We start from the raw sequence: 14,827 nt of genomic DNA on the forward strand, positions 1-14,827 counted from the left end.
GCCTCCTATTCAACACCTGCTGCTTAATTTCAAAGCTATGTCTGTACTCATTAAAAAGGTCTCTCTTATAAATTCAGCATTTCTGTTTCTGATTCCCCCAGTCTCATGACTATGACTCCTAGATGGACGGCCTTGTGCAACAGAACAGAAAGGCTTCCGAAGTGGCTCTCAGGAAGACACTCAGAAGCCCCACGGCTCAGGAACGCTGTCTAAGCCCCCTCATTAAAGTGCCCCTTTGTATTTATTTACCTTGTACCTAGCACATTCACCGGGGAAATGCCCTTCGCCTGCCTCTAGTTTGTGCAAGTGTCTCAGTGCTCCGCAGGTCTGTGTTCTGAACCAGATGACAGTTTGTCAAGCACACAGTGAGAGGGACATCTGAGAGAGCTTCGGACTTACCTTGGACGTGATCATTCCTTCTTAGAAGTAGCAGGACCAGGCAGACCAGCTCAATCCCCATTCGGTTCAGTTTTCACTGTGCAGACAGATTAAAGAATGAATTACCTTCAGGGTTACAAGACCAAAGCTGGAAGCCGGGAAAGTCTTTCTTGCAGTGTCAAAAAAAAAAAAAAGTAAAACTACTTACACTGCTTTGAAAACTAACTTGAGCTTTAAACTCACAAGCTTTCATTAAGGCTGAAAGGAAAACAGAAGCTACCTGGACGGGCAAAGCAGAAAAGCCGTGTTTAAAAGCAACTTCAACACGCTTACTTCCTCGTTCACCTTATAAGGAAGTCAGGTGTACAGTCACCGGGAAGGTGGGGAGACTCGGGGCAGGAGACATTTTTTATGTGTGTCATTTCTATTAGCTGTACTATGCCCTAGAGAAAATTAGTCTCTTTAGTGAAATGCTAATCAATGAGCTGTCAAAAAAAACTGATTTAAATGTATGGCTTTCATAACGATTTTAATTTAGTGCAGTAAGGATGTGAAAGGAAACACCAGAACTAAGCAAAATGTAAGAAAGCTTTAAAAAAAAAAAAGCCAACTGAAAATACCTGAGATTTTGGGTTTTCATGTTAGAGCCTCTGCAGAGAATGGAACTGAGCTCTGAAAAATATAAAAACATTATTTTAAAGTCAAATTAGAAGTTAGGCAAAGGAGAACAAAACACTGTTTTCTTATCTTTCAGATTATATAAGAGATATTTTTTCACACACCTAAAACTCTTATTTTTTGAAAGTATATTAAAAGCACTGTGTATGAAGATCAACTAGATCAAAATAAAGGCTCTGCACAAGGACAGAAACAATGAGAGAGAAACAAGGGCAGCCAAGGTTCTGAATCTCTGTCTCTAGAGCACTCTTCCTGGGTGGTGACCACAGATAGCATTCGGTGGACACAGGGAACGTGCTGTGAGTCTCACCAAGTACCAAGATCCCAAAGCACTACTAAAAGCAAGGTTAAAAAAAAATAAAAAAAGAAAAGAAAGGAAAGGCTTTCGGCTCCTGGCTCGGCACATAGGAATCATTTATTTGTTCTATGAACGACAGCTAAAAATGTGCATATGCTACAGGTAAATCTTCACGGTTCATATCCTCTGCCACCGCCCACCCCCCTCCCTCCCTTCAGGGCCCATTTGGGGTTTGTAGAAACTGTGAGCAGGTAAGAATCAAATGCGCGCTCACTCTAAGCCATCTGACCTTAGACAGGCTCCTTTATGTCTGGGCTCATGTCCTGGGAGACCTGCTTTTGAAGGTATGTTTCCAGGCAAGCGTGAGAAACCTGGAAAGACAAGAAAACAAATTACAGACTACTTAGATTTTTTTCTTCCAGCAGCCCTATATTCAGTTTTCAACTGTATCTCCCATGAAACCCAGGAAGAGAACAGAAAGTGTCCTGCAGTAAGAATCCAGGATCAGAGAGCTAAGAGCCAAGACTTTGAGAGAGAAAGCAATGTGTGAAATGTGTGCCTTCATTTGAGGGTGGTGGAGCCCTGGCTCTCTGCCCAGGATGCTGCCGCCATTTTTAAAACCCATCAGTGCCAGGTACGTTATTCTAAGATATACTTTTACTTTTAATTGACATACAATTGAATGCATCCTTAGGGTAGAGTGTGGGACTTCAATGATTGAATATAATTATGATCAGGCCACTGGCATACCTATTACCCCAAAAATATCACTTATCATGCCAAATAGATAGATAGACAGACAGATATAGATGTAGATATATAACATTTTGGGGGGAAATGTTCAAAATCATCTGTGATAGCTATTTTTAAATATTCAATAAATTATTATCAACCATCGTTGTCCTGCTGTGTTTTAGAATATTAGATGCTATTCCTCCTCAAACGGCATACTGGTGCCCAGTAACCATCATCTCTCCATTCCTCCCGCCCATCCTTTTCTGACTCCACTCTTTTGTTCTCTACACTTTTGTTCTCAATTGTTCATTGTGTGTGTGTGTGTGTGTGTGTGCAGCTGCTGGTATACAGTTGGTTCTTTGCTTCCTCATTGAAGTAGGGTCTCTTTCATAGCTTCTGTTGCTGGCCAGGCCGAGAGCCTCCAGCTCATATCTCTACCACAGGGGTGCTGGGATTATAGGTGTATATACCCCACTCCATCCAGTTTTTATGTGGATTCCAGGGATCAAAAGTAAGTGATCAGGCTTGTGTGGCTAGTGCTATTGTCTGTTCTCCTGTAGTTTCTGTTTTTGAGAAAACTCTGTACTGTTTAACCCAACGCAGATGTTATTCTTTGAATTAAAAAATATTATTTATTTTATTGTATAAACATTTGCCTACACATATGTAAGTGTACTGTGTGCCCGCTACCTGCAGAACCAGAAGAGGGAATTAGATCTTTTGGAACTGAAATTACAGACCGTTGTGAGCTGTCAGGTGGGTCTAAGATACAAACCGAGGTTATCTGTCAGAACAGCAAATGCTCTTAACTTCTGACCTATCTCTCCAGCAGAGGCTCTGTGAGAAAAATAAATAAAATGAAATGAAACAAGCGTTTTATTCAGACAGCATATATTTTAGGGTGCGCCAGTGAAGAAAGGGACAAGAATCTGAGCTGTGGACAGTAATAAAACCGGGTTAAAGGTAAGAGGGGTGTGTTCTCCTATTTAGGGAAGTTTAGAGTTATTCTGATGCTTGCTGACTGCCCATTATGAAAGGGATGTTTGTGGGAATAGACGTGGTGCTAGTCGGGATGAGGCTGTTGATATGTGAGTAGAGAGACACAGGGAGTCAGGATAGAACTGAAAATGAATTGAGTTCAAGCATTAAATGTGAATATGAAAGAAGGAAACGTTGATGGCCCGAGACCCTGGGTGGCACTGCTCTTGACTGAGGGGCTATGGGGCGCAGCATTCATACGGAAGACCAGCATCAAAATCAAGAACATGATTAAGATCCCAGAAGATCCCATGAATGCAACCAGATATCGAAATCTGGAACTTGGGGCCATTTCAAAATACAAAGTATAGAATGGAAACATTATTGAGGACTAACAGCTATGGGGCTAAAGATATGAAATATGGGAATCTGAATGAGACCTTTGAGAAAGTGAGCATGGGAAAGGAACAACCCCAGGCCGGGGCCTAGCTGCATCTAGCAGTGAAGGGGTATAGCACAAAATAAAGGAAACCGCTAGCACACACTCTGTCTTTTCAAGGAGGGAGTGTCTTTGTTACAAATCAATGCCCTGACTATCTCTCATGTTTCCACTCTTCCTGCTGGCAGACTTTGTTCTAGGAATGTTTTAAGTGAGCAATCTGTGGGGAGAGACAGACTTTCTCTTTAAGAGCCACAGAGGATTGCTTACAGCTTTGAAAGATTGTTCCAGATTAAGGGGCAAGCATGCTTACACTTTGCAAAGTTAGAGAGAGAGAGACGGAGGAAGGGAGGGAGGGAGGGAGGGAGGGAGGGAGGGAGGGAGGGAGGGAGAGGGAACTTGCTGACTGCCCATTATGAAAGGCTTGAGTCTTCTAACCCAGGCTTTTTGTCTCAGAGCCCAGCCTACACCATCTGTAGGCATCTCTTTCATTTTGTGTCGTCTTGGGAGAACTGAGGTCGGATGATAAGTAAAAGAACATGCTGATACTCCAGCCATTGCTAAGGCTGCAAGCGATAAAACCCTGTATCTCTGACACAACATATCTCGTCTCAGAACCCATGAATCCATGATAGGCTTGGCAGTACATAGAAACCCCAGAGGCCTTTCAGCCCTTCCTGGTTTGTGACAATCTCCTCAAGTCATGCCTCTTTCTCCACATTGAATGTATGGCTTTTTAACATTGCTTCAGGAGAAAAGCTCTTGCATCCGTAAAGTTGCCCCATGTGACTTAGACTGAACAGTGATGTCCGTCTCCAGAGGCATCCCAATCCACAGCTGCCTACTCTCAGACCTCTCTGTCTGCCAGTGTCAGTCACTGAGAATGAATCTGCACCATGGGTGTCTGCACAGCTTTCCAAATGTCCTGTCTCGGGCTGGAGAGGTGGCTCAACAGTTAAGACCACTGGCTGCTCTTCCAGAGGTCTTGAATTCAAGTCACAGCAATCACATGGTGGCTCACAACCATCTGTACTTGGATCTGATGCCCTCTTCTGGTGTGTCAGCAACAGTGTGCTCATATACAAATATGTACATCTTAAAAAACAAAACAAAACCAGTGCCCTGTCTCTAGAATTCTTGCTGAGGTTCTGTCTGCCACCAAACACCTTACAGGACAGTGGGACCACTCCTCAAATTGTTTTGTAATAAAAGCTCTAGTGACTACACATGTGAATGGGGTGTGAATGGGGTAGTGCACAGTATTTCATGCCCTTCTGCCAAACAGATGCAGGCATTGAGGTCCTGGGGGAGTGGAACCTGGTTAGACTTGTGAAACTGAGTACCTTGAATTGCACTGGACTTTTAATGCACCATTTCATATAAACATCCCTGTTAGGAGAATTGCAATTACCCCAGGAATATTTATTTTTGTGTTCCCAGTAGTAACTCTCTGATATGCATGCTGTCCCTCCTTTCCAAGCCCAGGCAATTGACCCCTGCTACTCATGGGCCCTTTTCTGCCTCCCACCTGCCCAGTTTGGCTCACTGCTCTCAGTCTCTGAGAGACTCCTCGGTCCTCATTTCCCATGGACGTTGCAGAGCATCCCTTACCACTGCTCGCACTTGTCTGAATGCTGACCCCCCCTCTCTCTCTAGACTGTGAGGGTATTTTTTTAAGTATTAATTTACAGAACAAACATGTATTGAATTCTTACTATATGCAGCAGGAGGGAATAGCATCTAGGTTATCTTTTTGTTCCCAGTGAGTAGCACAATGTGTGGCACTTCAAAAGTCATCAGTTATGTTTATGGGGCAGAGTAATGGAATGTGTGTTTTCATGGCCTAGCATTTCACCAGCGGCTGGGCAGCCACTCTAGAGCTAATGAACAGAGGAGCAAACGAAAGGACTGTTGGGAGGGTACAGAATACAGCCAGGGGAAGGGACATTATGATCCCTGCTTGGGTTGCAATAAGAGCTAACAAAAGGCTTCTTATGCAGGGAACAGAAAGCGAAGGAGGGACTGAGGAGAAGACAGAGTAGGAGGGGGTCTGAGAAAATACTCCCTTCCACCAGCTTCACATTGATGCTGGTCTGACTATCATATTCCAAGCTGTAAAGTACAGGGAAGGCCTGGTCTTGCTTCCTAAAGATGCAGTGCCCGGTGTCCTGCCCTCAGAAGGGAAGGAATGAAGCCCTCTCTGATCATCCTACAAACAGAGAACCCACTAGTTTAAGTGTCCTGAAGGAAACTTCGTCCCTTAGCCAGGCAGGTCCCCTGTGTATCCTCAGATAGTGGACTTCCTTGTCCACAGGAAGCAATTGTCAAGATCGCAGCAGTCCCTGAAATCATGAAGGTACCAAGCCCTATGCCATAATTTTTCCCCAGATTTCATGCCTTCCCTGTCTTAAGCAGGTGCACACGCCATGGCTCTAACTGTTGCAGTTTGGCATGCGACAGCAAAACTTGCGCAGACTTCTTTCTTTTTCTCACAGCTTCACAGATGTTTTGGTTCTCAACATAGACTTTAGCTACCATGGCGTACAATATTTTTCTGTCCCTATGTTGAGAATTTTTACCTTTTCTACTTAAAGCAATTCTTTATGGCTCCACTTCCCGAATCTAAGTTCCAGCATCACCAGGAGTATTCTTCGAAGGCATTTTTTTTCCCAAGTAAAAAAGAATTTCTTGCACACACTTCGGTAGCACCATGGTAACTGAAAACTGATATAACTGAGAGGGATAAAGAAGGAGTAGCACATTCTAGACCGATACACTCCACAAAGGGGTCATTCATGCCCTGGGTGGGGAAGGAGACGGTGCAAGATTTACTACTGAAAGGCTCACTACTGAAATCTTAAATTGTATTTATTTCTAGAATTTTCCATTTAATATTTTTAGTCTGCAGGTTGACTGTGTGTAACTAGAACCTTAGAAAGCTGGAACTATAACTGGGTGAGTGTAGGGGAAATACCATATGCAGCTATAGGAGGGAGATCAGGAATCTTATAATGAGGAGAAAGCTGGCAGAAGAGATTAGAGAGAGACACACAAGAACACCAAGTTGGAGGTAACACACCTCTTTCAGAGACAATCCATGGTTATGTGAAGTCCAAAGGCAGAGGAAAGTACCAAGTCAGAGATGAGCATCAGAATGAGGTCATCAGTAGTAAAAGGCACTGAGCCATGTACATGGACAAAGACCATCAGATCCCCAAGCTCACTCTGCTGAGAGGACGAACCAAGCTTCTGTGGGCACAGATGTACTCATAGTTTTACCTCACTAAGGCTCAGCTCCTCCTAGTTTTCCCAAGCACCCTCTCTCTGTTGGAACAACAAATCTTTAATAACAAATCCCCACTTATTATACATGACTAAATATTTGTATTTCTAACAAAGATCCAGACTTATTGTCTACACTTTCAGACGGGGTGGTTAAGCCTACAGAACACAGCCATCACATTTGCTTAGAGCCAAGCCTAGAGGCCCTGACTACATTTGAAAGTTTGACCCTTTTCAAAGAATATGAGCTCAGAGGTAGGCCCTCTGCCGGTCTTTATTCAGAAGGTGTAGAGGGAAGTCCCTGACTTTGGGAACCTGTATTATCTAGTCTGATTCACTGTGTTTAGCTTTGGCCCAGCCATTCATCCATACCAAAGAAGATTGTCCATAACCCCTAGCCTGATCTAACATTCATGAGAACACTCCTGGAATGGGAAATGTGAGATAACCTGGAAGGGTAAACCAACTGGCTCATGGGGGCCTTAATAATGACTGTTGACTTAGACTGGCCATTGCTTGGTTACCTGCTTTACTTAAGTGCCAGTGACACATTTCTTTGGGTTGTTTGTTTGTTTTTTTTTTTTTTTGGTTTTATGGTTTTTTTATGAATATATTTGATAGAAGTTAAAAAGAAGAGAGTGTAAACGAAAGTGCTGTCTTTGAGTCTACTGTGGACACACCTGCATAGTGTCTGTATAGGAACTGTTTGCAGACAGACATCCACAGCTCATTTGGGTGTGGGTAACAGAGTCATAGAATCTGGGAGTGGATATCTTTGTCTTTAATTTCAAGACCTTTATGAAAATTGTTTTTGAAAAGGGATATGTTTAGATTTCTTGCCATCCTCCCATTGTGGGCACAATGTCTACAATGTATGAAGCAAAAAACTGTCTCTTGACCTAAACCGTATAGTTTAGGTAAGATGCATATATTTTTTAGTTTTTGGTAGAACACATGTGAAGCTACCATGTGAAGCATTTATAAGTACATTTCCAGTAGCAATGAATATATATCATTAATTATAATATAATCCAGTGGTATTAAGTACATTTCAGAAGCTATACAATTCTTACCAAAATCTGCTTCAAGACCTTTCATTACGGTGACCATTACATGATAACAGCATTTCCCTGCCCCCATCACCTAGAAACCTCCGTTCTGTTGTCCATCTCTAAATTTAACTATTCGAGAGTCACTCTGTGGAATTCTTTGTCCTTTTGTAACTGTCTTATTTCACTTAGCATAATGTCCCTATATCTCAGCCATGATAATGCCCATGTCAGAGTACAGTCCCTTTGGAGGCCAAGTGTCCTTCTCTTGTACAGATAGGAGACATTTTGTTGATCCATTTAGCTAGAAATGAAATTTTAAGCTGTTTCTGGCTTCTGTCTCTTGTGATTGGTGGTGTTATGAATGTTAGTGTCCAAGTACCTGCTGAGTCCACAGCCTACTTTAAATTTCTGATGCTTGTGCTGAGGGGAACTTGGGTATAGTAGGGAGCTTGGGATCAAACTGCAGCCTTACCAAGTCCTGATGTCTGTCTGTAGGGATGATGATGGCTCTCCGCACGTTAGTTCCTAGATTATGAACGAATAATAACTTTCACCTTTCAGGATATTGGGGAAGACTGACTCACACCGTTTTGGGATGGATCCAGGCTTTGTAGGGGCTGAGATTATGAAACTTCAAGAAAGGAACACAATTTGGAAATAAGTTAGTTACAGATGAGATAAGGAAAGTCTTGACAAGTCACCGAAGGCTTGAAGACTGCAGTGTTCCTGTTCAATTTGTGTTTTTCCTTGATGTCACCTCAGGCAATTCTCCAGAAATCTTTAGCTTGAATCTGCTCCCTCCTCATCTGGAACCATTGGCAGTTCCCAGTCACTCCAGGAGCCTATGCGAACTGGCAGGCTGAACTTAGACTCCATTCATTCATGGTAATCGCCATCTGCTTCACCTCAGGGGTTGTGCCTACTGAAGCTAGCATTAGTGAATGCTGACCAAGTACCAGACATGGCTACACAGTTTGTTAGTTTGTCTCATTTCATTCACAACCCAAAAGAAAAATCCCAAAGAGGCAACTTTATACCCATTTACTGGATAAAGAGATAGAGACACGGGGAAGCTATGAAAATGCTACTGCAACTTTTGGGGCAAAGCCTTGAAGATAGGCCCCTTCCCCCTGAACCTTCCTTGACCCCCCCCCCCCAACCCTCCCAGAGCTCAGCATCACTGAGTAGATAAGAGACGTTCATTGAATCATAAGAGTATGGCAGAAAGAGATGTCACCAAGAACGGGGGTTTTAAATGCGTCTCTGTCTCCTTAAGTTTCTTTCTTGTTCTACTCTAGCCCAATCTGTATCCATCCGTTCTTTGCTTTCTTCATCTTGTGGGTCATTTACACTGCTGAAAATGAGTCAAGGCTGCTGTCCTGGACTGCAGATCCTTCCTGTCCCTTCTCTGTTTGAAGTTTAGTTTAAATCACTTGAACAAAATGAAACCAACCATGTTGCTTGGCTTCTTAGGGAGAGCTGCAGCCACTGGTGAGCAGCCGGGCACTGAGTGTGGCCTGGCACGTTCTGGGCTCGGAGATTTCTAAGAACTCAGGCCTGGTGCTTGCCTGCCACCTGCCCACTCTGGATCCCAGCAGGCACACAGGAAATACTCTCTCTGAGCTGAGCACTGGCTCTTTGGGTAGCCTTCCCCCTTGGAAATCAGAAATTACCTGTAAGACAGTTCTTTCTGGCTTTTTGTTTGTGAAATGAACTCAAGATGAGTTGCTGGTTTTTTTTGTTTGTTTGTTTTTTGTTTTTTTTTTAATACCATCGAGTAGAAATTTATTTTGACTGCCTTCTGTGGAGGCTCATTATGTGCTTTCCCCTAGTTCCACCACACCTCCATACTTTTTCTCTACCTATGAACCAAGCAAATGGTTTGCCATGACGAGAAGTTCATGTGAAGAAATGGACACTATGAGCCTGGTGATTTACTCTCAGCTTGAAAACATGATAGGCATTCTAATCCTTTTATTCCAAATGACAAATCCAACCAAGAGTCAGAATTCCTCAACTGTGACTATGGGTGTGTGTGTGTGTGTGTGTGTGTGTGTGTGTGTGTTATTATCAAAACTGTAATAGGCCAAGCATTGGGAGTTCAAAAAATAGATTCTCATTTATTTCTTCTTTCTTTAATTCATCAGCTAGCTATTGAGATTGCAACCCACACAGAAAACTGTTCTGGGAATACAGTGCAAATTAAAACTGACAAAGCACCTGCCGCTTGGAGTTTATAGTGGGGGAGACAAATATATACACAAAGACAAGAGGTGGGCAGCAAAAGCTAAGGAAACAGCAATGCATTAAGATCAGAGAGTTAGCAAACGGAAGGCCAGAGAAGAATCTCTGCTAGAGTATAATTTAGACAGAGCCCAGAAAGAAGAAAGAGAGAGTTACATGGCTGCCATGGTAAGACTGTGACTGGGATGCTGGAAGAAGAGAAGTGAGGCTGGACTGGTTTCTATGGATAAGAGACAGACAGGCCACAGGAAGACAAGAGCCCAGGGGCCACAGTCAGGAAACTACATTTGAATTTTGAATGAAAATGGCACCTTTTGGGGAAGTTTTGGATGTGCTTCGAAGTGATCACTCTGAGTAGACTGCAGACCTTAGGTAGAAAAGAAGCCAAGAAGCTTACTGGAGGCTATTTCATCAGTGGAAGCCAGAGGCGATGAATGCTTGGCTTGGACTTTGGTGGAAGCAAAGAAACTAGGGATGAGCGCTTGCATTCTGCATTTATACTCATGGTCGACCAGATGTCTGAATGATTGCTATGGCTGGAAGAAAACTGATGTGAGCAGGAAGAGCTGGAACAGTTCAGAAGGGTCTAACAGTTAACTTCATCATCTCTGACAGAGTTTTCTAGATCAGAGAAATGATGTTGTACCCATCCATCATCAAAGTCATAGTGAGGTCTGATATATTCTAATGACTTGGGGATTCATGAGGAACTTAGCATTGAGAAGGAATTTCAAAGAGTCAGAAGAGTCTAGACACTTTAGGCAAAGAGCTCTATTGCCAGACTGTTTATATGCTGTATAAATGTTTCTTCAGTCCAGTAAAAGTCACATTAGTCTTCAGTTCTAAGTACCTGAAGAATAAAAGAAAATCTGAAAAACTCCATTGGCCTCATGATCTTCCATGACTGTGCTGGCAGACTAATAGGGATTAGTTTTGATAGTAAAATAGTCTCCCAGTTTACTCAACATGTCAATATTTATTTAGTATGTACACTAAAAATTATATAAATATGTATGATTCCTCATTAAGCCACTATAAGGCAGGTTAGGTTGGTAATCTTATGCTAAAATAAATTTAAAATGGAAGAAATTAAAGCTTCTTCTGTCCTTAAAGACATTTATGTAATTTTCACATGACAATATATATATATATATATATATATATATATATATATATACATACATATATACATATATATACACACACACACACACATATATGTATATATATATTAGGTTTTTAGAGATAGGGTTCCTGGGTGACCTGGAACTCACTCTGTATACCAGGCTGGCCTTAAACTCAGAGATCCACCTGCCTCTGCCTATGGAGTGCTGGGATTAAAGGTTTATGCCACCAGTGCCCAATTTATGGGAGATTTTGAGGGGGTCTAAAAAGCACCTTTATGAACTGCAGTCTCTGTTGTCTAATGGCTGTTTTGCATGGAATGTCTCTTGTTCTCTGTCCTAATCCAAAGCCCCCTTCTCAGCATCTCCATTAAGACAGCCATTGAACCCAGGCATAAATTAACCAAAGGCTCAATAGGAATTCAACATTCAAGTAAGAATGTGATTTTATTTTTATAGCTAAAGTCTTTTTGTGTATCCCAGGCTGGCTTTGAACTTTAGCTCCTTCTGCCTTAGCCTCCTGATGCTGAGATTAGAGGTGTGCAGCAGCATGCCCAATAGCAATAGTTTTGTATCAAGAGGTTCATTAAAAGTTTTAAAGTTACAGCAAAAGAAGAAGAAGAAGAAGAAGAAGAAGAAGAAGAAGAAGAAGAAGAAGAAGAGGAAGAGGAAGAGGAAGAGGAAGAGGAAGAGGAAGAAGAAGAAGAAGAAGAAGAAGAAGAAGAAGAAGAAGAAGAAGAAGAAGAAGAAGAAGAAGAAGAAGAAGAAGAAGAAAAATAAGAAGAAGCTTTCTGAGAGAAGAAAATGGTTCTCACTTGTAAATATTTTGGAAGATGTATGTATAATGCTAGGTGAGAACAACATGTTGAAATGTTATAAATCTTAGGTGTCCTTAGACTAAGGCACAATAGCATGAAGAACACGGTTGTCAGCCCTTTTGCCAGCTCAGCGTTGGCAGATTGTTGGCCATCTTCTGCACAGCATTAGCTGGTCTTGAAGTGATTTAGGGTCTAAACTTTATGCAACCAAAGATTAGTAGGATGGGAATTAGACTGACACAGTGATTTATTTTATGAATGTCATTGATAGAAGTACCTGGTTTCCCAAACTGTGCTCTGAAGAAAGCTGTTAATCCTCACCCTCATAATAAAATGTGCCATAGTTTATTTAATACAGCCTATTAAATCCCCTCATCAGAAAGTCATGGTGCCCATTAATTTAGTAAACATTCCAAAAAGCTCCACGGGAAAGAAAATTGTTAATCTTTGTTTAACAGTTAAACAGGAACCTGCTTTCCTGGGGAAAGACTTGTTCCGCACGTGGTTCTTGGCATCCCTGAATCCTTTTCACCTAACATAATCTCAGCTTTACTGGAAGAAAAAGACCGTGTCTGAGATCATTGAGATTTTGCTGAGCCTACTGTCATAGAAACCCAGAATCCAATATAAGTTGCAGCACAGATGTCAGATTTCTTAAGGAAGCTTTGCTCCTGTCTTATGAGTACATTGTCTCCTCAAAGACTCCCCAGACAGGCTTCCTGGAGGAGTATGGTTCTCTAAGAGAAGTTCAGAGGGCAAGTCTATTTTAGGGATGGTGCAGATATGGCCTCTGAGATATCTCTAGCTCAGAGCCAAGCCTTGACCTTAGCTGTTTAAAAAGGCCAAATGCTACATTTTCAGTGTGGACGACCCAGTTGGATTCCCTTGTGATACAGACCCAAGCTATTCGCTACTTCCCATTGATTTTTTTGTCCCCTCTATGAACAGAGTCTCCCAGTTTTTGCTGTGTCAGTGCTTTGCCTGACCCTTTTAAACATATCCCCAAGTTCTCATTTTGGTCCATCTACCTATCTGGTTTGCAAAGGGTCCAGAAGAGTAGTTCCCTTAAGAGCACCACCTTCCGTTATTAGAGTAGGATCCCTCCTGCCAGATGAGGATGCTGAGTATATATCATTGTTCTCATTGAGCTGTCTGAATCCCAGGCTGCTGGTAGCCTTTTCCACACAAGGCAGGAACATTGATTCTGTGTTTCTTCTTTCAACACACTGACTCTCCTTAAAAGCAGCTTCACTGCTAACAATAACCAATCACTGCTTAAATGTTGAAGGTTGTCATCAATTTGGTCTCATCTTGGCATTTTTCTACAATGACGTGGTTTCATCAAAGCTTCTCCTGTTGCTGTGGGAATCAAAGTGAATATGTTGCATCTGCGTTGTCCGTCTACCTTATTGGCCTTCAAAGAAGTGAAGAAAGGATCACCACTGCTTATTTTGCTTGGTTTTCTAAGCAATATTTAAGATGTAATGTGGGGTTTTCTTTTTTAATTGAATTCAGTAACAGATTGATGTAAAGAGGCAGGCAGATCATGTTCAGAGGTATATTTGTGACTTGCCGGTTTCCTTTTCTTAATTTTTTTTCTCAAACAAAGGTCAAACCAGATTTGTATCCTTTGAACAATATGCAAATAATAGGATGGTTGACATCGGCCCTAACATCTCTGATATCCAGGAATCACTGAGGCATTTGGTTTAGTTATACTTATTTTTGGAATGAGACAAACTTATAGCTAAAGCAGTATTTTCAGATAATTTATCTCACGGGAATAGGACTATCTCATTTTTAAATATCAACAGTCTGTCTTAAGACATGTCTTATCAAGTGCCAGGCTCTTTCTAAATCTTTCTCATACTCTAGGGTGACATGCATTTTCCCACTTAGAGATATTTGGTATAATGTTCAGAGTTTTCATAGATGGATTTCTGACAAAACCCATTCCCATGTTTCCTATTGCCCTTTCTCATTAACTTCTTCTGGTTTGTACAATGCGGTTCTCACAACTAAGAAATCAAGACCAGCACATTGGTTTCCTGTCATCCACCTTCATTCAGAGGCACACGTGGAGGGTAACTAGCTCAACACAGCTTTTTAGCTACTTAGTGGGGATGCTGACCTCAAATCCAAGCAGCGTAAGCACATGGTTAACCTTCCCATGAGCGTATTGTTACCTAAATGGTGTTATTTCATGTTGAAACGCATGGTTCTTTGTCAGTTCCGGCAAGCAAGTTGGCCAAGTGGCAGGCATAACTGTCCTGGTGGCTTCACTGAAGTACAAAAACCATTCATACAGGCATTTTGCAACAGCAGAATAGTAAGCCCCTGGTTCTTGGGAGATGAAGAACTTCTGGCCACCATAGGAAGCTTATAAAACAGAAATTGATTGCCTTCTTCTGGAGGCTCTGAGTGGGCACTGGACCTTCCCCCAGCTCCTAATGGTGCCCAGCAATCCTTGACTCCCTGAACTTGTAGATGTGCCTCTCAGATGCCTCCTTCACATGGGTTTTCCTTCTCTGTATCTTCCCTTTTTACATGGACTCTTGGCCATTGAAGTTCTGACCATCTAAAAGATCTAGGATATTCTCCTCTTAAGGAGACCCTTACTTCTCTCTTTTCCTGTCTTATATCTAAAAGACCATTTTCCAAATATGACTCCAATCACAGACATCAGGAAGTTAGACATAGCCTTTAGATGCAGCTGCTATTCAACCCACTACAGAGATGAGTAATTTACATAGGCTTGTTGGGAGGAGTAAATGAGACAGGATTATATAAGATGCCTGCAT

General features: G+C 42.1%; 1 protein-coding gene across 4 annotated transcripts in view; it reads right to left on the reverse strand.

Moving 5' to 3' along the window:
• The window catches only part of ITGB6 (integrin subunit beta 6), a 120,840-nt gene that overhangs the window by 74,635 nt on the left and 31,378 nt on the right, over positions 1 to 14,827 (reverse strand). For 3 of the 4 annotated variants that reach the window (XM_080927150.1, XM_080927148.1, XM_080927151.1), the window contains exons 2-4: positions 1,644 to 1,725; positions 999 to 1,050; positions 400 to 475 (exon numbers count right to left, since the gene is read on the reverse strand). In XM_080927150.1, coding sequence (XP_080783276.1) covers positions 400 to 460 — 61 coding nt within the window. In that variant the 5' untranslated portion in view covers positions 461 to 475; positions 999 to 1,050; positions 1,644 to 1,725. Of the gene's footprint in view, positions 1 to 399; positions 476 to 998; positions 1,051 to 1,643; positions 1,726 to 2,864; positions 2,927 to 14,827 lie in introns of all 4 variants that reach the window. The other variant, XM_080927149.1, reaches the window with a different exon arrangement.

Source organism: Micromys minutus (genome assembly GCF_963924665.1).
Source record: "Micromys minutus genome assembly, chromosome: 13".
NCBI classification, from domain to species: domain Eukaryota; kingdom Metazoa; phylum Chordata; class Mammalia; order Rodentia; family Muridae; genus Micromys; species Micromys minutus.